The sequence below is a fragment of the Mus musculus genome, chromosome X, assembly GCF_000001635.26.
Source record: "Mus musculus strain C57BL/6J chromosome X, GRCm38.p6 C57BL/6J".
Taxonomy (NCBI): Eukaryota; Metazoa; Chordata; class Mammalia; order Rodentia; family Muridae; genus Mus; species Mus musculus.
In genome coordinates this window covers 136209775-136235445 of record NC_000086.7, presented here as the reverse complement: position 1 = coordinate 136235445, position 25671 = coordinate 136209775, and the positions used below count along the sequence as shown (strand labels likewise).

General features: G+C 42.1%; 3 protein-coding genes across 3 annotated transcripts; 1 reads left to right on the top strand and 2 right to left on the bottom strand.

Moving 5' to 3' along the window:
* Positions 1–9345: 9345 nt before the first annotated feature.
* On the bottom strand, positions 9346–11405 carry Tceal7 (transcription elongation factor A (SII)-like 7). The gene is made up of 3 exons (NM_001127169.1): positions 11355–11405; positions 10474–10544; positions 9346–10194 (listed from the first exon to the last, which is right to left on the bottom strand). The coding sequence occupies exon 3, from the start codon at positions 10178–10180 to the stop codon at positions 9884–9886; it is 297 nt and encodes a 98-aa protein (NP_001120641.1). The 5' UTR covers positions 10181–10194; positions 10474–10544; positions 11355–11405; the 3' UTR covers positions 9346–9883.
* An 8527-nt stretch (positions 11406–19932) lies between these two features.
* Bex1 (brain expressed X-linked 1) lies at positions 19933–21474 on the top strand. Its single transcript, NM_009052.2, has 3 exons — positions 19933–20109; positions 20466–20542; positions 20863–21474. The coding sequence occupies exon 3, from the start codon at positions 20868–20870 to the stop codon at positions 21252–21254; it is 387 nt and encodes a 128-aa protein (NP_033078.2). The 5' UTR covers positions 19933–20109; positions 20466–20542; positions 20863–20867; the 3' UTR covers positions 21255–21474.
* LOC115489115 (atherin-like) lies at positions 19969–20527 on the bottom strand. The gene is made up of 2 exons (XM_030251536.1): positions 20443–20527; positions 19969–20322 (listed from the first exon to the last, which is right to left on the bottom strand). Exons 1-2 carry the CDS (start codon positions 20506–20508, stop codon positions 19987–19989), a joined length of 402 nt encoding a protein of 133 aa, XP_030107396.1. The 5' UTR covers positions 20509–20527; the 3' UTR covers positions 19969–19986.
* Positions 21475–25671: the final 4197 nt, after the last annotated feature.

Sequence of the window (25671 nt, the reverse complement as noted above, 5' to 3'; positions counted from 1 at the left end):
GGAGAAGCCATGGCATGTATGTTCTCTAGTTTCACCATGTGGATTACTGAGATATCCCATAGTTCCTCAGCTCATTGGGGCATCAGGCTTGGCAGGCAGCATTTTACTGACTGCGCTGTCTCACTGGCCCATAAAAGACGTATTTACTGAGTTGGTTTGCACAATATAGTGAGTGGAAGAGAGGTTGGGAACCGACTAGTTGTTTACCCCTCAAGGCTCTGCTACGTGTCTCAGCAGTCCCAATCTGCACCAAAAGCCTGGAGGATGCCTTGGAGACACTGGTCTTCAGTTCGTGTCGAAAGCAGGAAGGCGCCTGGTTCTGTTATCAGCAAAGGGATCAGCAGCTGCAGCAGGAGGGTAGGTGAAATCACCATCGAGAGCAAAGGCCAAGGCAGCAAAGAAGGGAAACTTTTCTTCCCACATGCTTTTCTCTAAGCCTCTAGCAGATGCTGCTGCCCATATCAAGGATGGCTCTTCTCACCATAATCAACAAGCAATGCAGTGCCCCATAAAATGCACCACAGACTGCTTGGTCTAGATAACTCTTCTAAAAGATAAGGGTCTCTTTCCCAGTGATTCTAGGTTGTGTGGGGTTAGCAGTTAAGTCCCAAGGAGTTTCCAAATTAAATAATAGACTTCTTCCTGGATATGGTCACACACACTTGTACTCTCAGAATTTTAGAAGCAGATTCAGGATTTGAGGTCACAAATTTGAGGTCAGCCTGGTCTAAATAATGAGTTTCAGGTTAGCCTGACTACCCTGCACCTCAAAAAGCCAAACCAGCAATAAAAACAACACACTTATCAATAAATTGTGGGCAAAAGTAATGATGTTCAAATGTGTTGATATATTCAAAGGGGGTAATTATGAAAACAGAACACATGAAATCCTGTTGAGATGCAGCTGTGTCTATGCTTAGTGGGAAATTCTATATGCTCAAAAATATAAAAAGAGACTGTCAAATTCCATATCTAAGTTGTTTTTCAAATAATGAAAGTGTGAGACCTGAAAAACCTTACGTCCGGGATGTCCCATTAACAGAGATGCAGAAATGGAGATCGATGCAAAACACAGGAGGTTTATTGATCCAGTATGCTGGGGTCATCCTGAAATCAGGATGGAAGTGACCCTGAGTAGCTAAAGCACACACTTTAATACATTTTTTAGAGCAGTTCTCAGTCACAGTTTAGGGCTGGCAGTTTATCATTGGTTAACCTTTAACTGCATTAAGGGGACAGACTTAGGGACCAGAGACATTGTGTGGGCTTTTCTAAACAATCAGATGACTATCTCTTAGAGGGTAAACTTAAGGGCCAGAGGTCAATTCTGGGAAAAGAACATCTTGACATTTACTTAACTTTTTACAACAGTGGTCGTTATGAGCTACTACAAATCTTACAAAAGAGGCATTCTGCTTTTAGCTTTATGTTTGAATTTAAATTTTTTTTATATTATTAGGATAAATATTATGTTAGAACACTAGCTGAGGACCTACTGAGAAAAAAAGATGTGAAGCAGAAATTTCTGGTTTCTTTGGAAACTCAGTTGGGTCACATGATGTTTTTCTGGAAGCTGTCTTGTGAGAGGACGTTTTGCTGAAGCAGACACATGAGAGAGCATATGATGTTTTGCTGGAGTGGATGCTTAAGAGAGCACAAGATGTTTAGAAAGAGTATAAATATAACCCCACACACAGTGAGAGGATGCTCTTGTATTGCTACACCATACAACATTTTGCTGGTGTTCTCTTGTCTTTACTTTGTAGAGAGAAATGCACCAAAGAACTTTTTATGGTACTCCAACTGCTTCTTGCCGTTTCAGTTAACTCATGCTAATTCAGTGGATCCTTATGGTTTCTGCTGCTACTGATTTGTGTCTGGTGTTTGTTATTGGATTGGACTGCTGGTATCCTGACAACCAAGAGTGGAATCGCCCCCCCCCCAAAATTACTTCTAAACATGTCCACAACCCCCTTTACCTTTTAATTTTCTTTTCCCCCTACCTCTGGTTGGTGGGCTAGAAGAGAGGTTGAAGTGTTCAAGAACCCTAAATAAAGTAGGTTTTGAAAAATGTCTAAGGCTGCAAAGATGCTTCACTGCTATCAACCAGTTAGAAATATTTTGTAAATTTTATTAAACAAATAGACAATTCTATTAATCAGCATTCCCCCCTACTCACACATATATACACATATCTATACATGTTGGAGACGATGGAGACTCTGACTGCTACAAGTTGCCACATCATGTTATTCAAATGGTCAGTTTTCAAAAGGCATACAAGTTAACAAGAAAGTGCATCTCCCTCAGAGGAAGAAAATGAAGCTAGAGCCCTTGTGAGAGCACTTACCAAGGAATGATTTGTGTTTGTTTACATTAAAAATTTATGACATGTTTATTTATTCATGTGTACACACACATACATGTCACTGAACAGGTGGAGAGGTCAGGCAACAACTTGTAGTAGTCAGTTCTTGCCTTCCATGTTTGCCCGAGAGGCAGAAGTCAGGCCGGTCCTGATTGGCAACCAACACATGTATCCTCCATGTGATCCAGTTCCCTGGCTCAGTAAATGCTTTCAAATAACTATTTTAAATGTCTTCAAAATCTTACATGCAGTCATTGAGCAAAAGAAAAATAAAAAGGAAATATGAACAAAACAACAAGAAGAAATTATTTTTTAAAAAAGAGAAAATTTTGTAGCTGTAAAGTGAAATGACGAATTCACTGGAGTTGAAAACTGTTCAAGTATACACCCAAGAGGCTCCAAAACTCCCAATGGTATAAGTCAAAAGAGATCTATATTAAGAGGTATTATGCTCACACTGCTTAGAGCTGAATGCCAAGACTGAATCTTGAAGGAGATAAAAGTGTCTTGTAAAGTACAATGGAGGCATGACAGGATTATCAGCCACTTAATTCTCAAAACCATAGAGACCAGAGTGCATCATAACGCATGTTTAAGAACGTGCATGGTATGTACTCACGGATAAGTGGATATTATCAAAAAAAAAAGAAGCTCAGAATACCCATGATACAACTCACAGGCCATATGAAACCCAAGAAGAAAGAGAATCACACCAAAGTGTGCATGCTACAGTACTACTGAGTAGGGGGAAGAGAATAGTCTCTGGGGACTAGAGGGAGAGAGGGATCTGGGAGAAATAGAGGAGGGGGAGGGAAAGGGGGGGAACAGCTCAGTTATGGGAAGAGATGGGGGAGAAGTACAGAGGCTCAGGAATTTGAAAGTAGGTGTGTAGCAATGGGGGTGGGGGAACTGTGGGTAACCACTGGAAAGTCCCAGATGCCAGGGACCCAAGAGGTTCCCAGGACACAACAGGCAGGGCTTTAGCCGAAATGCCCAAAAAGGGGAGGGAGAACCTGTAGAGACCATATCCAGTGGATAGGCATGGCCCCCGGTTGAGGGATGGGGCCACCCACCCATCCCAAAAATATTAACCCAGAATTGCTCCTGTCAAAACGAAATGCAGGAACAAAGAGTGGAGCAGAAACTGAAGGAAAGGTCATCCAGACACTGCCCCACCTGGGGACCCATCCCATCTGCAGACACCAACCCCAGACATTATTGCAGAAGCCTAAAAGTACTTGCTGACATGAGCATGGTACAGCTGTCCCCTGATAGGCTCTGCAAGAGCCAGACCAATACACATGTGGATGTACACAGCCAAACATTGACATGAGTGTGGGGACCTCAATGGGGAAGTTAGGGTAGGAACTGTAGGAGCTGGAGGGGTTTGCAACCTCATAGGAAGAACAACAATATCAACCAACCAGACACCCCCGCCCCCGAGCTCCCAGGGACTAAACCACCAACCAAAGAATACACAGTGGGTACCCATGGTTCCAGCTGGATTTGTGGCAGAGGATGGCTTTATCTGGCATCACTGGGAGGGGAGCCTCTTGGTTCTGTGGAGGCTTGATGACCCAGGATAGGGGAACACTAGGCCGCTGACGCAAGAGTGGGTGGGTGAGTGGGGGAAGCACCCTTATAGAGGCAGGGAGTGGGAGGAGGAGATGGGGGCTTGTGCAGGGGAAACTGGGAAGTGGGTGACATTTGAAATGTAAATAAATAAAATAAAATAAAGAAAGTTCTGAAAGAAACAAATAATACCAACCAATGGGTCAATACTTTGTAGCTGTCTTCAAAAATGAGGAATAAAGTAAGTCATTCCTAGACAAACAAAAGCTGAAGGAGAGTTTTCTTCCTGAGAAACCAGAAATGTGAAATGGTATTCATCAGGTTGAAACGAAAAGGCACCAGGCCACATCCTCAACTTACATGAGGAAAGGAATATGTCAGATGAAATTAACTGGGCAGACATAAAAGCCAATACTGTATGCTTGGCTTGTAAATCTATATTTTATTGCTTGCTTGATTTAGAAAGCATATAGATGTCCAAATTTGTGTATTAGAAAAATGTGGGCCATACATAAAATGGAATTTTTCTCAGCCAGAGAGGAAAAAATGAAATTATGAAATTTTCAGGAAAATGGATGGAATGATGAAGTTGGTCTAGAAAACAGCCTTGTACAGTAGTTCTCAACCTTTCTAAGGCTGTGACCCTTTAATATAGTTCCTCATTTTGTGGTGACCCCCAGACATGAAATTATTTCATTGCTACTTCATAATTATGATTTTACTATTGTTATGAATCATAAGGTAAATATCAGATATTCAGGAGGATATCTGATATGTGACCCCCAAAGGGGTCGTGACTCATAGGTTGAGAACCACTGTTCTAGGCCTTATAGTTATTTAAAAAATATTAACAGGATTATCATTTGTATTAGTTATATATCTGTTGTGATAAAATAACCTGACAAAATCAACATAAGGAAGAAAAATGAAGGTAGAGGAAGGAAAGAAGGAAGGAAGGGAGGGAGGGAGGGAGGGAGAGAGGGAGGGAGGAAGGAAGGAAGGAAGGAAGGAAGGAAGGAAGGAAGGAAGGAAGGAAGGAAGGAAGGAAGGAAGGAAGGGTGATGGGAGGAAATGAGAGTTTATTTTGTCTAATAGCGCCAGGGTATAGTCCTTCCTAGTGGCAGGAGCTAGAGGAAGCTGATCACACTGTGTTCACAATCAGGAAGCAAAGAGTTCTGTGTTCAAGTAGCTTCCTCGTTTTATATAGTTCAAGATCTAAGCCCAGGAAATGGCCATGCCCCTTTTCAGAGTAGATGGCCTTACCTCAATAACCTAATCAAGATAGTTCCTCATATGCATGTCTAGAGGCTAACCTAATCTATACAGCCTTTGTAGATGTGCCTGGAGGTTTGTCTCCTTCCTGATTCTAGATCCTGTTCAAGTTCATAATACTAAAGATCACAACTTAACCCCTTGTCGATCTGACACTATCACTTCTAAACTGTACATTTCCACCTCCTCTTCCCACAGTCTTATTTTACAATGCAAAAATTGTATCCCATCCAACTTCAAAAGTCCCTATAATCCTTAACAATTCCAGCACTGTTTGAAAGTCTGAAGTCTCTTTTGAGACTCAGGGAAGCCTCTTAAATGTGGACTCCTATAACATTAAAAAAAAAAAAAAGGACAGTTTTAAGACACAGTGTCACCAAATGTAATCATTAATCCCCAAAAGGAAGAATGGGATCACACAACAAGGAATGATGAGAGCCAACCAACTAAACTATGCAGCAAGGCAAGCATCAAATCCTGCAACTCCTTTGGCCAACATTTAGGGCTCATGCTGGATCTCTAGAGAGCTTGAGTAGCCCCACTCCTCCAGTTCAGCTGCTTGGAGCAATATATGCTGTATCGTGGGCAAACTCTACTATCTGTGTCTGTTGCTTTCCTCAAATGAACACCTCACTGCCCTAACATCTGTAACATCCTGGGATCTACATTGAATCACCTTCAGATCTTCATGCAGTATGCTTCAGGGCCACCTTACAGGTACTCCAGCACTACTATATGTTGCTTGGTGTCAATGACTCTCAGAAACTGTGGTAGAAGGCTTGCTTCCTCTATGCCTGCAGAGTCCGTACCACATGGATGCCTAGACTCTTCTAGATTTTTAGTAGCAGCAAGTTAATTCTTCTGCTTTTGTTAATGAGTCTCTCAGACTTGGTGTCACCGCTCCTGAGTGGTTCTTTGTGTTGTCTGGGTGTTAAACAGAACATGGCAGCATCTTGAGAATTTTTTTTTTAAATACTAAACATTGCAGACACTCTAGAAAGAATTTTAAAACGTTAGAATAAGACATTTCAAATAACAAGCAGGCCACTTGGCTCAGAAGTTCAAAGAGGTTTTCTGTACAACCAGCTAAGCCCCCTAGTGAGTTTCTCAAATTCTTACTATTCCTGTGGTTGGGGGAAAATGCTCAGGAGGAAGTTTCCTAAGATGTGGCTTGTCTTTCAGATGTTTAGATGAACCCCAAGTCATTGTTCAAAGTCAGTGCTTTGCTTTTTGGACCTGTGGGTTTAAAAAAAGAATGCCAGAAACAAGAGGAGGCGGCAAGAGGTCCATAAAACCAGCTCATATCATCTATGAAGAGAGGTGTAAAATCAAACATAAATGATTGCTCAAGCCAAGTCTGAATGCCAGCAGACCATGACATTAGAAAAAAAAATTCTTTAAGGAGAAGTCGAATTAACAGATAATTCTGGAGCTGGGAGAAGACTGATTTACAACATACTGCAGATATCTTTTTCCAAGGAAGATACTTCCAGGAACCCTTGCAAAGTGTACTTGTCCCCCAGGGGAACTTCAAAGAGATTACTATCTCTTTGAATGTGGCTTCACTGACTCTTTCAGTGTGTTTCAAAGGATAACAATTGAGTGTGAGCTCTTGCTGTTCAGCAGGAGGTCAGATCGTAATGTGTGTGCCCCCCCCCCAACCATGTGACTAGATATCAGGCCAACTTTGAGTGTTTATATGACACCAGAGAGATGAAAGTGTTTTATCTAAAATACACATGATAACCCAGTACAAACATGGGTGTCACAAACCATGCTGCCTGGGATAGTTTTCAGATTCAGTACGACTCAACTGTGTTCGGCCTACAAAGATCAATGGCTGACAAACTACATTTCATGGATGAAGATCTCTACTCCCAGTACAGGGCAAAGTAACTTCTTTGACTGGAAAGATAATAGAGAAAAGATAAAGAAGAAGAGAATCAGTTTAAGGGCCAGGGCATCACCTGGAACATTCAGGACTCCCTTGCTGCTTGGAAAGATATATTGCTGTCCTAAAAGTGAACGTGAGAGCAAATTTAAGAGCTACATTTAGCGAAAACTGAAGGATTAATTTGCGGCTACTAAACATTTCAAAAAGCCTAGATATAGAGGGCAGGAAGTCAATTCATGAAATTCCAGCCATGCTTCCTGTGCCTATTAATTATCTAAAAAGAGAGCACGGAGGTCTGGTGGCCACGTGGATGACTCTTAGAGTCCCTTCCATACCTTTTTATGTCCCTGGCAGGATGCCCAGTCTTTGAATTGTGATCCAAATGTAGTGTGGCATGGTTTGCTAAGCATTTCCTTAGTGTCCACAAAGAGGGAAGGGGCCGCGTATCCCTAGGATATGTGTGTGTGTGTGTGTGTGTGTGTGTGTGTGTGTGTGTGTGTGTGTGTGTGTTGAGAGAATATATGTCAGTCCTGAGTGCCAGTACAATTCCCTAAACTTGTATGTTGGGGTTCTGTATTATTTTAGTTATGGGGGCTGTGTTTAACATTAAAAAAAAATATATATATATATATATATATGTGTGTGTGTGTGTGTGTGTGTGTATATATATATATATATATATATATATATATATATATATATATATATATAAAATTATTTACCACAAAGTAAAAGTTTTTATCACCTCATTATTAACAGTATCCCCTTGCATACCAGAAAACTCTCAAAATAGCCAGACTCCAGTGTGAAAGTGATCAGTGTAGGGTGTTGGCAAATGTTCCTCACGTCAGTCAACACATCATATACGTAGAACAAAATTATTGTTCCTTGAATCCTTTAGCTACAAGGGGCAGTAATATAATCTAGTTTTATATTTAATAAGCAATAAAATGTTCAATTGTTCTCGGATTTGGGAAAGTTAAATGTGTCCATTATTGCCCTAAGAAAAGATTTTGTATTTTGTAGCATTAAATATCCAGCTGCTCACTTAAAATAGTAGGCTGCTACATTAATGTACTTTCCTTAATTAAGAAATACAATAATAGGTGGGAATGTTGAAAAAAGAGAAACCAGAAGAAAAGCACAAAGACATGACTTCATTTCTACTAGGGTGACTACACTAAGAACATTCAGGCAATAAAACACGTTGGCCTAGGGAGATGGCTCAGTGGATGAACATACTTACCATAGTTTGGCTCCTCAGAGCCCACATAAAAGCCTGGCAGGTGTGGCAGCTGCTTGTCATCTTAGCACTTGGGATTCAGACACAAAATCCTTAAGGCAGCCTGACTAGATAGAGTATCTGCATTGGTGAGGAGGGTTTGCCCAGAGACCCTGCCTCAGTAAATCAAGTGGGAGGAGAGCAAGGAAGATACCCACCAACTTCAGGCCTGCACAAGTGCACACATATTATCATTGATGTGGAGAAATAAGAAACCTTATGCATTGTTAATGGCCTTATTTGAAAAGCAGATTAGAAATTCCTGTAATAATTAAAGCAAATTAACCTATGACTCAACAATTCTACTTCTTAATATGTATCTAGGAAAAAAATATGTCCCAGGACAGTGTGGAACTGGCAGTGTTCCAGCAGTGCCACCTGTTTTAAATATCACTAGAAAGCAGAGGTTTAAGAAAACACTGAGAGGGGGCTGGCGAGATGGCTCAGCGGTCATGAGCACTGACTGCTCTTCCAGAGGTCCTGAGTTCAATTCCCAGCAACCACATGGTGGCTCACAACCATCTCTAATGGGATCCGCTAACCTCTTCTGGTGCATCTGAAGACACCTACAGTGTACTCATATAAATTAAATAAATAAATCTTTAAAAAAAAAAAGAAGACACTGAGAGATCAATTCATTGGAAACTCGGTGAAGTCTTGAAACACAAGGCTCCCCCAGTGCATCAGCAACTGTGCAGCTACCAGAGAGCAAAAGACCAAGGCAGGATGTGCAGAAAACACAGCGATTCAAAAGCTGAGTGCTGGCATGGAAGGCCCCACCTCTGCCTTCTGGCAGTGTTCTCTCTCTAATGGATGGCTCTAGACAAGCTGGATTTCTATATGTGCATGAACAAATGAGGTCTCAGCAACATAGTGCAGAGCTACTGTCCCATAGCAATTCTATACAAAAATCTCTGTGAAGTGAACAGTTTCTTCATGAAATGATCAAGTCTTAAACATTTTATAATGGTCACTTTATTCCTCTGGCTAAGAAATCCAAAGGCAGGTGACAGTTGACGTGCCTTTCTCATACTTCTGTTACTAACAGTTTGCTGCTTCACTGCTTTCCTAACGCGATTGGTAAACCAATTTCATTCATGTCTAATTGTTTTCCTTTTGTGATACAAAATTAATATTACAAATACAGGTATGAATATATTCATTTTGTGGACAGTAAGAAAGAGAATCCAGATCACACAGAATAAGCTCTTTGGCATGGTATCATACATAAGTGAACACATACAGCATACACATAATGATTTTTAGCTTGCAGTTTGGGGTTTACAATAAACTACCAGATGATTGTCTTTTCAGAAAAACAAAATTTCTTATTAAGTCAGTGAGGTGAGATTGAAAGGTGAGATGTGGACAGCATGAGGTTTATACATGGCTGTAGCCGAAACTGAGTTATAAAAGTGAAATGATAGCAAATATTTGTGAAAACAGAAAGCAGTGGGAACATTAATAACAGAAAATAATTTCTGAGGCCACTGCTTTAAAAGGGATGGTCCCGAGAATGGGTACGGTTAGAATGCAGAGCCCTAAATTTTTTTCTCAGACTTCTTATTTCTTCCAAACACCTTTCCATCTCTTCTTCCTCTCCTGTCATTTCTTCACCTTTAAAATGCCTATAGTCTATGTCTTCTTTAAATTCTTCAAGAGACTGAAGCAACCTCTGTCTGAAATTGCCTTCCAGTCGCTGGCCTTCAAGTGCTCCGCAGGGTTGTTCATCCTCCCTCTTTGCCTCACTGCCCTTGGGCTTTCCTTCTTTTTCATTGCAGGACTTTTGCATGATTTTGTCTTTTCCTGCGAGAAAATGAAGAGACAGATTACCTTCTTACTTTTGAATCCTTCCTCTTGGAATTCATTTGCCCATACCTGACAGACCCATTGTTCCAGCTTTCAAAAACTGAAAATACCTCAGCTTCTTCTTCAGCTTACCTTCAAATCTCCTTTTTTTCTTCCCCACTCCTCAATCCCATCCCACTCTTTTGCCAGGAAATAAGCAAAGCTGCAAATTTTACCCAGCTTTATCCCTTCACAACTCCCTCAGAACCCCAGCCTATTAAAATCCCACAAACTAACCTGTACAAACGCAGGATAGTTTCTTGCTTGTTTTCCTGTCAGATGGTATCCGTGAACACAGATTCCTGGACCTACAAACAAAACAAGGGATCAGGGAACAGAGTATTGAGACCAAACATATGTTATAATTATCCAGAATCTGGGATTCTCCTCACTATGGTAGTTTCAAGTGTTCTACTGCCTGGTTCTTTTCCTATAGCTATCCATTAGTCTAGAATTGAGTGCCTGTTCGCCCATCCTCACTCCCAGACTTGGCCCTTGTAAGACTCAGAATCTTCCATTCCCTATTTTGACCCCATCATTGCAGGTTAGCATTGGATGAGGTAAACCATTTTAAAATTATCTCAATATTTCTTGACTCCATCCCATGATTTCAGCCTTTCTCCATGCATTAACTCACATTTCAGGGCTACCATGCTCTCCAATGCACTGGAGAAAGACAAAGAAGAAGGCAAAGTTTCCCAGGACAAAAGCAACCCTACCCCTAGATTGCTAGATGTTTCTCAACCCTTCTCCATGTTTCCTGCCTTTTTTTTTCCAAATATGCAACTGGACCAGCAAGCTGGCTGAATGCGTAAAGGCACTTGCTGCTTAGTCTGAAAACCTTAGTTCAGTCTCTGGGATCCACATGATAGGAGAGAACCAACTCCTACATAATTTTGCACTGACCTCTCCATACATATGTAGTGAAATATGCACTCACAAGCATGCATGCAAATAGATAAATGTAATTAAAAATTAAAACATATGCAATTAGCTATCTCCCAATTAGACATATGGGGAAACAAGTCTAGATGGATTCTCTTCTCATTCAGCCACTATCAATCCAAGGGTTCCTGGTGGTTTCTGTATACCAGTCTGCTGAGATTTAAGGAATTTACCTTCTCTTCTCCTTGGCCACAAGTATTCAGGGCAGTAAAGACCTCGTACCCAGAGGAGAAAGAAACCTGGATATATAACGCCTTGGGCTCACGTCAGCTTCTAATCACGTGAGGATTATGTCATCTTCCAACTCTGGTCCTTACTTTCCCCTCCCATCAGCACTACTGCAGAAGTAGTCCAGTCTACTAACCTCCCACCCCCAGCACACCAGGCCCTGTCACTCATTTTTGCCTTTGCTAATTTCAGAGGTCGAAAGTGGCCCCTTCTCCTTATGGATGGAATGTGCCTTTCTCTGATTACCAGGGAGAGGCTGTGTCTTCCCACGGTTATATTAACCATCATTCCTTTTTTAGGGCTCTTGAGAGAAAGGATTACTTGTCCTCATCTGGGTTGCAAGAACAGGAAAGTAGCAGTCTTGTCTCTACTCACCCTTCCCTCCAGCATAAATATCATTTTCCTTATAGTCTAATTTTTGAAGCCAAATTGGAAGATACAAAATAAACTAGGTAATGAGGTCAAAATTGGGTTTACTTATTTTTACCTTTCCCTGATATCTTCCTATTTTCAATTTTCCATAAACACAAGTCTCATCATTTGAAATATAGTAAAGATATGCATATTTGGAAAAAAGATTAAAAATAGGAAGATAAAAAGACCCAAGCACCTGTTCCAGCTAATGAAGTCAGAATATAAATATAGACCTTTCGGGCGGACACATTTTTAGAAGCTCAAAATGTACAGAGCAGTTGGAGCATGCCCTCTCACGGAGGCTTTGGAGCAGGTGAAGTCCTTCTGTCGCATGGATAACTAAGACTATAATCCTTCAGCATTTTGTGCTTAGATATGCAGATCTCAGAAGTCAATCACAATATCTACTATCTATCATCGATTTCACATTTTCACAGATTGTGCCATGCTGTATTTTTTTATATTCCCTTGAAGGTTGTGCCCTGAACATAATACTTTTAAAAACGGTTACCCACATTGAGAATATTTTTGGTTTGTTTCTCTCAAACATTTCTGACCCACCTAGGTTTTTCTAGACTTTTATTCAGCTAGTCACAAAAAAACAACACCCATCATACCAAACATTTTCTGCTAAGGATTCTATTACCTATATAAATGGATTTGTTTGCATGAAAATAAGCAATGGGGGGAGCTACGAAAAGTTCTTTGGTCTTGTTTATTAAGAATGCCATAGGTCATTGTGAATGTAATCACTACTAGTAAGCTTGATGTAAATGATTCCAGAAAAAAAAAAGTTAAGTGGGCAGAAGAATCGATCTTTTGAAAAATAGAGCTTTGTTGCACTCTTTTTTAAGGAATGACTAGCTTTAAAAGAGAAACCAGCTAGTGACCAGCCAGAGAAGAAATGAGGCTCTTAGCCCAACAGCTCACTAGAAACTACTAACACATCTGTAATTTAAGAAATGGATCTTCTTGTGATTGAATGCTAATAGGACACTACCATTACCAACACCTTCATTTCAGTCTTGTAAGAGACATTGAAATGAAACCATCCAAACTAAACTGTCTAGTTCAAAGGCCCTCAGAAATTGACATGAAAAGGGGTGTTGTTTTTCATCACTATGGATAAATACAACATTCAATTTGTAATTCAGAAATAAATAATATATTATTTACTTGACTTATTACTGTGACAATATATGGGACAAAGGCAACTTAATGAGAAGGGTTTCTCTTCTTTCTTTCTTTCTTTCTTTCTTTCTTTCTTTCTTTCTTTCTTTCTTTCTTTCTTTCTGTTTTCCTTTCTTTTTCTTTTTTTGTGGAGACAGAGTTTCTCTATACAGCCCTGGCTGTCCTAGAATTCACTACATAAACCATGCTGGCCTTGAATGCACAGAGATCCTCCTGCCTTTGCCTCCCAAGTGCTGAGATGAAAGGCATGTACCATCATGCCTAACTGAGAGGGAGTTCTTTTAGCTGGTAGGTTAAAAATAAAGTCTGTCATGGAAACAGAAGCGATGGTCAGCTGGATGCATTGCATTTGCAACGACCAGACAAAGAGAGACAAATGCTATCAGTTAGCTTTCTCCTTATAGAGTGCGGGATCAAACCCCATAGAATTGAACTATCCACAGGTAAGGTGGGTCTTTCCACCTTAATCAAACCAAATCTAGATAAGCTCTTGAAGGCATGCCTAAAAGCTTGTTGCCTGGGTGATTCTAGAACATGTCAAACTGAAAATGTTGGCTATCACAGATAACTAAGCATATAGTGAATCAGTAAATAAGTACAAACTACTGATGAAGACAGCCATTAAGATGAAGCTAGACACAAAAGAGTACGGGCAGTATAATTCCACTTACATAGCATTCTTCATCTGAAAGCTCAGCCTGTAGTTCCAGGAGTTAGAATACTGGCCTCCTGGAATGAAGGGCATTTGGAGTATTGACTACAAAGACGTGTGACATTCTGGGGTAATACTAAACTTGAATGCAATAGATGTGATTTTATGAGGGTGTATGTTTGTTTTTATTACTTCTTTACTTGTAGAAATGTTGTTTACATACAAGAAAAAAATTTTGGGGGGTTTTTCAAGACAGGGTTTCTCTGTGTAGCTCTGGCTGTCCTGGAACTCACTCTGTAGACCAGGCTGGCCTCGAACTCAGAAATCCACCTGCCTCTGCCTCCTGAGTGCTGGGATTAAAGGTGTGCATCACCACTGCCCGGACACATACAAGAAATTATACACATATGAAAAAAGCCATTTCAAATGAGTAATAGCAAGCACATGCCATCATGAAATCATTCTTATTATGTGAAAATTTGTATTACCCAAGAAAGTCATGCTCCTTTGCAGTCACAACCACACATGAGGAAATTGATGGCTATAAACAGCCCTGGAAGTACTTTAGACAGTGATAGGCTAGATAGAATATTCTTGGTCGCCTTAGCTCTGTTGCACATTCATCTTCGATGGGTATTATCTATGGACTGAGGGAAAACAGGAATGAAATATTGAATGAATATATATATATACTTGTGAGTGTATACATACATACATATATATATATAATATAGGTCAACAAGCTTATACATGTATATACATACGTACACATATGCAATGCACTTTTGAAATCAAAACACACATAGACATTTACCTACATGGTTTTAAACTGTGCCTATAACAAATATTTTGCCCTTGTCTAGATGATGCTGTTCGGTGTTTATAAGTCTACAGGGACCATGTTTCACCTTTCATTCTCTGACAATTACTGACATTCATCTTTAAATTAGATCTTGTGCTATTAGCATTAATAAACCCAGTGAGTCTGATTACTTTTTGTAGTCACCCTTCATGTGCCTTGTCTAATTCTCATGCCTCTGATAATCGGTATGCCTTTTATTCATTTTAACAGCTGCGTCTGACACCTTCCCAGTTTGTGTCCTTATCTTACATGTGAACTGTTAGGGCAGATGACTCGTTAGTACTCTTTCTTCTATTTTCTCTCTTTCACCTCCAGAGATATCTATGTAAGGTGTGCAAGGTCACTTATCTGGTTAGTGCTATGCACAAGAGTCAGCTCAGGGTTTAAAATGAGGTCTGTGGCACTTGGCCACAACATTCTCTTCTAAGTTCTACATACAGCTGCCATCCTTTTATGCACGCTAAGTTAACAGTTACTCTTTGACTTCTCCTGATGCCCAGGACTACATTCTTAGAGGCAAGTTCTACACAGCTGAGAAGATATCCTCTCTGGATGGTGGTTTAGAGAAAGGTTGAAAGGAGTGGGCTGTTTGGATCAGTAGGTAATAAGAGAAGCCAATGGTTAGGCTGGCCCCAGATAGAAAAGGCTTTAGGAAATATGTGGACCACATCACAAAAGGTAGGCAGGACCTAAATTTAGGATGAAATGTATGGAAGAGACCTGTCAAAGGAACCTAAGCCATAGATCCTTATAGCATAGGTAGAGGTTCCTTCACTCCATCTTTAGGGCTGTTTATTGGTTTTTGTCTGAAAGCGCTTTTGTGTAAATACTTTATGACACAAACCCAGGAACTCTCCTCTGCATTCTTCCAAGGACTTTTGATTTATTGGAGACAGGATCATATGTAGCCAAGGCTGGCTTCAAACTTCCTATGTAGCTAAGACTAACCTTAAAATCCTGACTCTCCTGCCTCTGTCTACCAGGCACTGTGATTACAGGCATATACTACCAAAGTGAGATGTCATTTTGAGGATTTTTCCCCACTTATTTCCAGGTCATGGTGTCAAAGTTCATCAACATTCCTTAATGTTGTTAACATATTCATACACCATTGAAGTCATACACACTATGATGGTTTCTTTATGCTCTGCACATGGAGTGGCACTATTAGAAGATGTGGCCCCGTTGGAGTAGAAATGGTCTTGTTGGAGTAGATGTGTCACCATGGGTATGGGCTATAAAACCCGATCTTAGCTGCCTGGAAGCCAGTATTCTGCTCGCAGCCTTCAGATGAATTATTAGCTCTTCCTGCACCATGCCTGCCTGGACACTGCCATGTTCTCACCTTGATGATACTGGACTGAATCTCTGAACCTGTAAGCCAGCCTCAACTAAATGTTGTTTTTATAAGAGTTGCCTTAGTCATGGTGTCTGTTCACAGCAGTAAAACCCTAACTAAGCCACACACATTAAGAGACATTCATACTAAAGATATAATCAAAATTATACTGGGGATGTAGTTCAATAAGTCAAATGCTTGCCTAGTATGCACAATGGCCTGGGTTTATTCCTTAGCAGTACATAAAACCTGGCACATACTTGTAATCTCAGTACTCAGGAGTTAGAGGAAAGAGGATCAGAAGATTAAAAAAATTCACGATTATTCTCAGCTATATAGAAAGATCAAGGCCAATCTGGGGCACATAACACCTCGTCTCAAAATAATCAAAATTATATAAGTTAAACTATGACATAATTATTCACCAAATATTGAGTGATCATATTTACTTTATCCACACTGATATTCGCCTGGTCAATATTAAACACAAATGGAGAAAACTTTGTGTTTTTATTATATCATCAACCTTGCCAGAGTTCAGGGAACACTACTTTTAGCCATGGCTGCTAATTATCCCTGGTGATAATTTGCCTTCTATTTCCTTACCTAATACTATTTCATTAAATTCTACTATATGGTAATATTTTCTGTTGCTTTGTAGAAAATTATATTAAAGGTAATAATTTATATAAGCCAATTAATCTATGTTTGGGTATATTCTAGTCTGTTTTTCTTGCATTTCTATTACTAAAATGTGTGGGTTTTCTTTAAAGAAAATATCTCATATAACCCATGATAGCCTCAAACTCACTATGTAGCTAGCATAAGACATTTTTTTTTTTGGTTTTTCAAGACAGGGTTTCTCTGTATAGCCCTGGCTGTTCTGGAACTCACTCTGTAGACCAGGCTGGCCTTGAACTCAGAAATCCGCCTGCCTCTGCCTCCCAAGTGCTGGGATTAAAGGCGTACGCCACCACTGCCCAGCTAGCCAAAGACATTCTTATATACTTGATTCTTCCTGTTTTTATCTCCTGAGTGCTGGGGTTCTAAATGTGCGCAACTACAATCAGTTTTATATGGTGTTGAAGATTGGGCCCAGGACTTTGTACACAGCAGGCAAGCACTCTAACAACCGAACTGTATTTCCAGTCTCCCTGTAACACATATTAGTATCAACAAATCTTTCCAGATATTTAGATATTTTTTCTATAAATAGGATGTAAAAAAATTAAAGTAACTATATCAAATATTTTGAACATTTATAAGAATAGAAAATGGCCATTATATGGTCCTATAAAAAGAAGGTACACATTTATATCTTTCTGACAGCTTGACAACTTGTTTTTTTTTCGAGACAGAGTTTTACTGTGTAGCCCTGGCTGTCCTGGAACTCACTCTGTAGACCAGGCTGGCCTCGAACTCAGAAATCCGCCTGCCTCTGCCTCCCAAGTGCTGGGATTAAAGGCGTGCACCACCATGCCTGCTGACAATTTTTTAAACGAAACTAGACTGAGGCTGAGTGAGGTGGCTCAATGGTTAAAAAGGAAATTGATGCTAAGTCTGATGACCTCAGTTTAATACCCTGATGGATTTGATATCAAGGTGGGTCGAGAGAACTGACTCCCAAAAGGTGTTCTCTGCCTTAAGCACACGCACCAATTAATAAAGCCAAACATTTGGAATGAGTGCACTGCTGCAACAGGCTAGGCAGTAACAAGAGTACTGCCTGCAGCCAAGAAATTTTTATGCTTTAATAATTTACCATGACAAGAATATTACTATGCACAAAAAATTACTCCAACGGACTATATTAGCTCATATCACCATTTATGGCAGAGGCCCAAGGGCCCTTGGAGATTGTGCAGTCCCTCATGAGATTCGGGTATAACTCAGCTAAGCACAGGACTGGATAGCAAGAGGTTGCCTTTGTGAACACTACGCATCCTATGGAATCATAACATGAAGCCAGACCACATTTTCTGGGAGTAGGATAGTAAGTGCAGGATTGTGATATAGAAACTAATGTTACTAATCAAAGGAAATAACAAGCTACTCACACAAGCAATGACAGATGAATCTCAAAAGATATGCTTAGGGAAAGCTACCAGGTAAAGAGGAGTGTGTTCTAGATGATTTGTTCCATGATGTCCAGAATAAGCAAACATAAGCTATACAATATACACATGACCATTTTTGTATGACTGACAAGATAACTTCTTCCACAGAGGAAAACAGTCTCTATCTTGATAGTCCTTTATCTGTTGATAAATATGTTAAATTTTAAATTACACAGTTTAACTATGACTATCTTGGACCGAGGATGCAGGTCAATGGTAAGATGCTTGCCTACCATGCAGGAAGCCCCAGGTTTTATCCCAATACTACAAAAAGAAAACGTGTACATGTTATTGTATGTCTTGAATGCTCTCATCCTTGTTTTAGTTTTCATATATAGCTGACTTCTAAGCATTTCACCTTTAGCCAGAAAGTGGTAATGCACATCTTTATTCCTAGCACTCAGGAGGCAGAGGCAGGCAGATCTCTGAGTTTGAGGCCAGTCTGGTCTATTGAGTGAGTCCCAGGATAATCACGGTTACACAGAGAAACCCTGTCTTGAGAAAGAAAGAAAAAAAAAACCTTCACATTTAAAGCTCATGAAGTGTATACATAATACTTCTGAGTTTCAATTTCCACTTGCTCATGACTAGAATACCAAAGAAAAGTGTATTTTGTTGGTTAATTATGTACCCGAAACCTTCCTGCACTGAATTCCCAATTCTCTGGGGGATCGCCTTTCCCTGTTCACTACTCCTGCTGCCCTCTCAGCCACCAAAGCTGGTCCTGAAATAGATTTACTGTATGTAACTTAAGATTATTTAAATACATGCTCATTGACTTGCAAATACATATGAACCACTTGAAGCAGAACTTTCTGAAAGAGATTTGTTCATTTCTTTTCATTGTGAAAATCTGACGAGGTTTTACAGCACAGTAAATTCTGGCTCACCTCATGAAAATGCCTTGCATGTCTAGGGGCCCCTCACAAGGGGAGCATCAGCTGCCCTGTCCTTTTTCCAAGGTCCAAAAACAGCAGCTGCTGCCTGTGGAGTCTATATTTATATAATGACTTAGCAGGAGAGACAGATGGTTGGCTTTTTTTCCCCCAAATTTAATCCTGTTTTTCAAATAAGACTATTTTTTTTAATGAGACAAGATCTCCCCAGCCTAGGCCAGTGTTAAACTGGAAATCCTCCTGCCTCAGTTCTCCCAGTGCTGGGTTTTTACAAACAAGAGGCGCCATTCCTTTTCTTTTCAAAAATTTTAACACAAATATAATTACATCACTTTTCCTTTCCCAAGCCCCTTGTCTCTAACTCCTCCCATGCTTGCCCTATTCTCAAATCAAAAGCCTCTCCCCGCCTTACTATCACTGCATATAAAAGATAGGTGCTTTTCGTGATCCCCCGAAGAGCACTACTATGGGGCTCCATTAAGAAATTTTAAAAATCAGACAGGTGGTAGTGGCACACGCCTTTAATCCGAGCACTCGGGTGGCAGAGGCGGGCGGATCTCTGAATTCCAGTTCAGCCTGAACTACAGAGTGAGTTCCAGGACAGCCAGGACTCACAGAGAAACCCTGTCTCCAAGGGAGGGGGAGGGAGGGACTGAGAAGAGAGGAGGGGGAGGGAGGGACAGAGGGAGGCAGCTTTTTTAAATCTACACAAGCCCACTTCTTGACTAACTTTTCCCCACATACTTTAGGGAAGTAAAAAGGAAAAGTCCAGGGGACAACAGAAGAAAGGAGGCACAACCTGGGAACAGAGGGAGAGGGGAAAATCAATCCCCCAGAGAACTGGGAATGGCCAGCAGCCCACAGAGCACCCACTGCCCTTCTTTTTGTCAGGCCATGAAATGCCCAGGGCTCAGAGAGACAGGGCCCAAGCTGGAGACCTTAAAGGGACCCAGAGGTGAAGAAGGGACCTGAACTTTGCACAGCAAGACACTGGGGGCGGAAAGAGGGGCTGGGGCCGGGGGCGGAGCTTTGGCTTCTGACGCAAGTGGCACGTGACTAGCCCACGCAGGCTCACACCCCTCGCTGGGTCTCGGACCTGCCCTCGCTCACTCTCTCCAGCCCGCCATCCCTAACGGAGGCACCTGTTCCTGGTGGCGCAGCTCCTGGTGGCGCAGAGCACGCGGGCCCGGGCGGCGCGGAAAGCAGCAGGAGGAGGAAGAGCGGAGCAGGTGAGGGGGACGGCGGACCGGACCCGCGGAGCCCGTCGTCGGGGTCCCGTGGCCGCCACCCGGGCCGTCGGCAGCGCAGGCCGAGGCTGCAGGTGGCCGTCCTGGTGTGCGCAGCGGCGCGGCCGGACAGGGAGGGGGCGGCGGGCCCGGGCGGAGACCCTCGGGGAGTAGGAGCATGCGCCCCGCGACAGCTTCCCATAGACCCCGGCATCCCTGCATGGGGGGGGGAGACCCAGGGTCGGCGTGGAGGGATGGGGGCGGCCGAGGCGGCGGGAAGAGCCTGGGCGGTGGCGCTCAGGACAGCGCCACAGGTCCTCCCTCCCACCTACTCACCCATCCTTCTGGGTTGATCGCAGGTCTGAGAAGCAGAAGCTTCGCGGCGCACCTGGTGGTGAGCATCTCTAGAAAGAGGAGAAGGCAAGGATAGGCCCAGGTAGGTGCAGGGGCAGGGCTGGGGACTAAGAGGAGGAAAGAGAATGTGCGCAGAGCTGGGTAGGTCAGAGGCCTGCTTGCCACCCCTTTACCGGGTTCATCTCTCCCATCCTATTCTTCCATTTTGATGACGCAGATGCATCAGATATATCTGCAGGAAACACGGTGGGCTTTGGGGAAGAGGTGGGCCAGATTTCAACCCTCTTGAGAGCTACGGACCTTTCAGATGGGGAAATGAATTTTGAATGGTGCAAAGCAGAGACTCTTGTCCTCGTTAGTGATCAATCCACGAAGAAATCTTTTCCTTCTCTTGCTTCTTAGGAGTAATGGAGTCCAAAGATCAAGGCGTGAAAAATCTCAACATGGAGAATGACCATCAGAAAAAGGAGGAGAAGGAAGAAAAGCCACAAGATACCATCAGAAGGGAGCCAGCTGTGGCCCTGACCTCCGAGGCTGGCAAAAACTGTGCACCTAGAGGAGGTCGCAGGCGGTTCCGGGTTCGGCAGCCCATCGCTCACTATAGATGGGACCTGATGCAGAGGGTTGGGGAGCCCCAGGGAAGGATGAGAGAGGAGAACGTACAGAGGTTTGGGGGTGATGTGAGACAGCTCATGGAGAAGCTGAGGGAAAGGCAGCTGAGCCACAGCCTGCGGGCGGTTAGCACTGACCCGCCTCATCATGACCACCATGATGAGTTTTGCCTCATGCCCTGAGTCCTGAGCTTTTCTCTGAAGATGACATGGGGACCCCTGCCTTGTGATGTACAAATTTTGAGGTTACTCCTTTTTATGTAGATCTCTCCCTGTTACCAGCTTCTAATTGAAACTTGTGTTTTTTACTCGGCCTATAATTCTTTTGTTAGCAGAATTTATCAATTGCATGGGAAGATCCGTATTACCTATTGTGAACCTAATAAAGCAGATTTAAAAGGCATCCTCTGTACTCATCTTTTCTTTATATAAGAGTATGAACAGCCACATGAGTGGAGTAAGTAGTGCTCACCACGGGAAGATCTGAAAAACGTTTCCCTTATATTTATTTTCGAAGTTGAACACATTATTTAATGAAGAATTTAGTTGCGTTAAGAGATGACTCCCCAATGGAGGAGTTAGAGAAGGGGCTGAAGAAGTTGAAGGGGTTTGCAGCCCCATAGGAAGAACAACAATATGAACTAACCAGTACCCCCAGAGCTCCCTGGAACTTAACCACCAACCCAAGAGTACACATGGTGGGACTCATGGCTCCAGCTGCATATGTAGCAGAGGATGACCTTGTAGGTCATCACTGGGAGGGGAGGCCCTTGATCCTGTGGAGGTTTGATGACTCAGGGTAGGGGAATTCAAGGGCGTGGAGGTAGGAGGGGAAGCATCCTCATAGAAGCAGGGGGAGGGAGGTTGGGATAGGGGACTTCTGAGGGGGTGGGAAAGGGGATAACACTTGAAATAAAAATAAAAATATCCAATAATAAAGAGATGTCTTAGCTCTACCCGAGGATGCAGCTCTAATTCCCAGGGGTGGCTCCCAACCATCAGTAACTAGTCTGGGGCAGTCTGATAACTTCTGGGCACCAGGCACACATGTGGTACACAGACGCATGCAGCCAAAACACTTGTGCATGAAATCTTTTTAAATTTTTAAAATTAATTATTTTACTTATTTACATTCTAGCTTTTCTCCCCCTTCCTGGTTCCCCCACACACACACAGTTCCTCACCCCATTCCCTTGCCTTCTAGAGGGTGCTCCCTCTCTGTCCCCTCCTCCCTAGGTCCTCAGGTCTCAGGATTAGGTGCATCTGCTCCCACTGAGGCCCAACCAGGCAGTCCTCTGCTACATGTGCCTGGGGCCTTGGATCAGCCAGGTGTTTGCTGCCTGGTTGGTGACTCAGTTTCTAGGATTTCCCCCCTGGGTCCAAGTTAATTGAGACTTCTGATCTTCCTATGGGGTTGCCCTCCCCTTTAGCTCCTTTAAATTTTCCCCTAATTCCTCCATAGTGGTCTCTGACTTCAGTCCAATGGTTGGGTGTAAGTATCTTTATCTGTTTCAGTCATCAATGCATGAAATCTTTTAAAACTCAAAAGTAGTTTTAATGATAACCTTATGAAAGACGAGAACTTTTCAGACTTGTGACATAATCTCAGCTCTAGTTTATCATCAGGTATGTGGCTGAGAAATATAATAAGAGATAAGCTAATATCTACCCTTATGCTTATGAGTGAGAGTAAAATAATAGTCAACTCAGGGATGCTATATGAGCTAAATGAGGTAGTAAGTTTGAGAGCTTTTTCAGTTTTTTTCATTCTTTTGGCATGTGGGTATCTGAAACCCTGAAATGCTTTCAGTTATTAAAGGGATGCATGTAAGAGTTCTCTACTCAAAGGTCCTGTGGGACAAAGGATGGGTCCATACTTCTTTACTGTGCCTTTCTCTCATCCTTTCCCTTAGGTTCCAACACCAGACCCGGACAGATAGCCACAGAGCTCCAAAGTGAGAGATTCTCGCTGGTTACTCTGGAATGCTCATTGTGTTGAACCCTGTTCTGCACCTGCAGCTAGATTCCTTTCTGTTTATCTTTTTGCTAAAGATTGCTTATCTGGGGCAATTATCTCTCTAGCTGAGCAGATGTATGAGGCAACAGCTCACTGAAGAGACAGTTGCTCAAAACAGCCCGCATTAACCTGAAACTCAGGAATGTATAGAACTTTGTTCTGTACATACTGAGTTGTCCATGTCAGTGTATCAGGGTTTTAATTACATAGAAAAAAAAAGTAAATTTTTATTCATGAAAATTGATTTTTTTTTTGTGTGGTACTGGGTGGTGAACACAGCCTTGTGCATACCAGGCACGCAATACTTTGCAAATATAAACTTAAAATTTAACTCCACCGGAAGACCAACAGAGTCAACTAACCCGGACCCTTGGGGCTCCCAGAGACTGAATCAGCAACCAAAGAGCATACATGGGGTGGACTTAGTCCTCTCCGCACAGATGTGCAGTTTGGTCTTCATGTGGGTCCTACAACTGGAGTGGGGACTATCCCAAAAGCTGTTGCCCGTCTGTGGGATATGTTCTTCTAGCTGGGCTACCTTGTCTGGCTTCAGTGGGAGAGGAAACAGGAAATGCCTAGCCTTAGAGACACTTGAAGTGGCAGGGTGGGGAGATATACAGGGAACCCCCACCCACTCAGAGGAGAAAAGGAGGGGAAATAGGGGAAAGATTGTGGGAGAGAGTGACCGGGAAGGGAGCAGTAAACAGGATGTAAAGTGAATAAGTAAAAAGTAGATTTAAAAAAAGTATTTCTTTAAAAAAAAACAATTAACAACAACAAAAAGATTCTGAAACAGGATAGTAAATAATTCATGATCAAATTCTGGCCCAATGTTTATTTGTGGGGGCTGTAAGAATGGTTGTAAAATATTTGTAACAAAAATATGGAATTTTAATTTGGTGTTTATAAATTTTAATTTGAACACAAAATGCTAATTCACTTATACATTGTTTACGGCTGGTTTTATATTATAGTAGCAATGTTAAGTACTTGTAAAAATAGAAAGTGTAGCTCCTTTGCAAAGACTGTCACCTGGTCATGATATAGAATGGTTGTCACCCTCCACTTTAGACTGTCACATGAGAAGGAGTTAGCAGGTGAAAATACCCATCAAGAAAAGTCACAAACCCCAGGTCACAAAACCCACAAACATGCTTCATTCCAAAGTGTCCTGGCCTCTAACAGGCACATGACATATAAGGCAAACCATGAAGAGAACAGGTAATAGAAAGCAAGGGTCTAAGGTTTTGGACGCATTTTCCTAAGTATCATTTCTGTAGCTAATGTAATGAGCTTCTTTTTCTCCACTCTTCACCAAAAAAAAAGACAGGCAACAAAATCCTAGCAAGGTACATGCTGTAAGCTTAGGGGTGTTTACAGAGAAAAAGAATGTTCAAAAAGAGGTTTGGAGGAATAGGAGTGAGGGAATAGGACTGAAGCCCTGAGTGCCAGCAGAAAGAATGGAAAGAGGCAACTTAGGGAGGTAGGAGGTAGAAGGCATCGAGACCCTCTAGAATATAACAAAGACCTGGAAAGTGAGAGACTCTCAGGACTCAAAGGGAGGGATCTTAGATAAAATGCCCTCCAGTGGGAAGAGGGAACTTATAGAGCCCACCTCCAGCAGGAAGACAGGGCATCAAGTGAGGGACGGAGTTGCCACCCAACTCCAACCCATAATTGTTTCTGTCTGAAAAAACTGCAGGGATGGAAATGGAGAGAAGCCAGAGGAAAAGAAGGTCCAATGTCAGGCCCAAAGTGGGATTCAGCTCAAGGGGAGGTCCCAAGGCCTGACACTATTACTGAGGCTATGGAGCACTCCAAAACGGGGCCTATCATGACTGCCCTCTGAAAGACCCAACAAGCAGCTGAAAGAGTCAGAAGCAGATATTTACACCCATCCAATGGACAGAAGTTGCTGATCCCTGTGGGTGAATCAGGGAAAGACTGAAAGAAGCTGAGAAAGAGGGTGACCCTGTAGGAGGACCAGCAGTCTCAACTAACCTGGACCTCTGACATCTCTCAGACACTGGGCCACCAACCAAGCAGCATCCATCAGCTGGTATGAGGCCCCTGACACATATACAGCAGAGGACTGCTGGGTCTGGGTTCAGTCAGAGAAGATGCACCTAACCCTTGAGAGACTTGAGGCCCCAGGGAGTGGTGGGGTCTGGTGGGGTGGAGACATCCTTTTGGAGATGGGAGTGGGGTGGGGGGAGGAGGTATGGGATGAGGAGGAGCACTCAGAGGGCAGACAGGGAGGGGGATAAAGACTAGACTGTAAAAAAAAAATAAAGAATAAAGAATTTTTAAAAAAAGAGGTTTGATCCTGTTCCAGTAATGTATAGATCACTATTATTGTGATTTTGTCATTTAACATTCTGAGTCAGTCGGTTTTTTCTAATATGCATTTCTATAGTGCAGCTGAAAGTATTACTTAATTAGAAAGATACTAATATTTGTGAGTTTTAGTTTGATATAGTTTGAAAGAATATCATGAATGCTTCCGGTTTTAAGATGGGGTCTCACTCTACACCCCAGGCTAGTCTAGAAATCACAATGATCCTCCTATCTCAGCCTCACAAT

Excerpts from the sequence above, each read along its gene's own strand:
- Tceal7 (NM_001127169.1), bottom strand. The coding sequence starts at position 10,180 with ATGCAAAAGTCCTGCAATGAAAAAGAAGGAAAGCCCAAGGGCAGTGAG.
- LOC115489115 (XM_030251536.1), bottom strand. The coding sequence starts at position 20,508 with ATGCTCACCACCAGGTGCGCCGCGAAGCTTCTGCTTCTCAGACCTGCG. Across the intron at positions 20,323-20,442 it reads CGATCAACCCAGAAGGATGG|GGATGCCGGGGTCTATGGGA; the intron begins GTGAGTAGGTGG and ends CCCCCCATGCAG.
- Bex1 (NM_009052.2), top strand. The coding sequence starts at position 20,868 with ATGGAGTCCAAAGATCAAGGCGTGAAAAATCTCAACATGGAGAATGAC.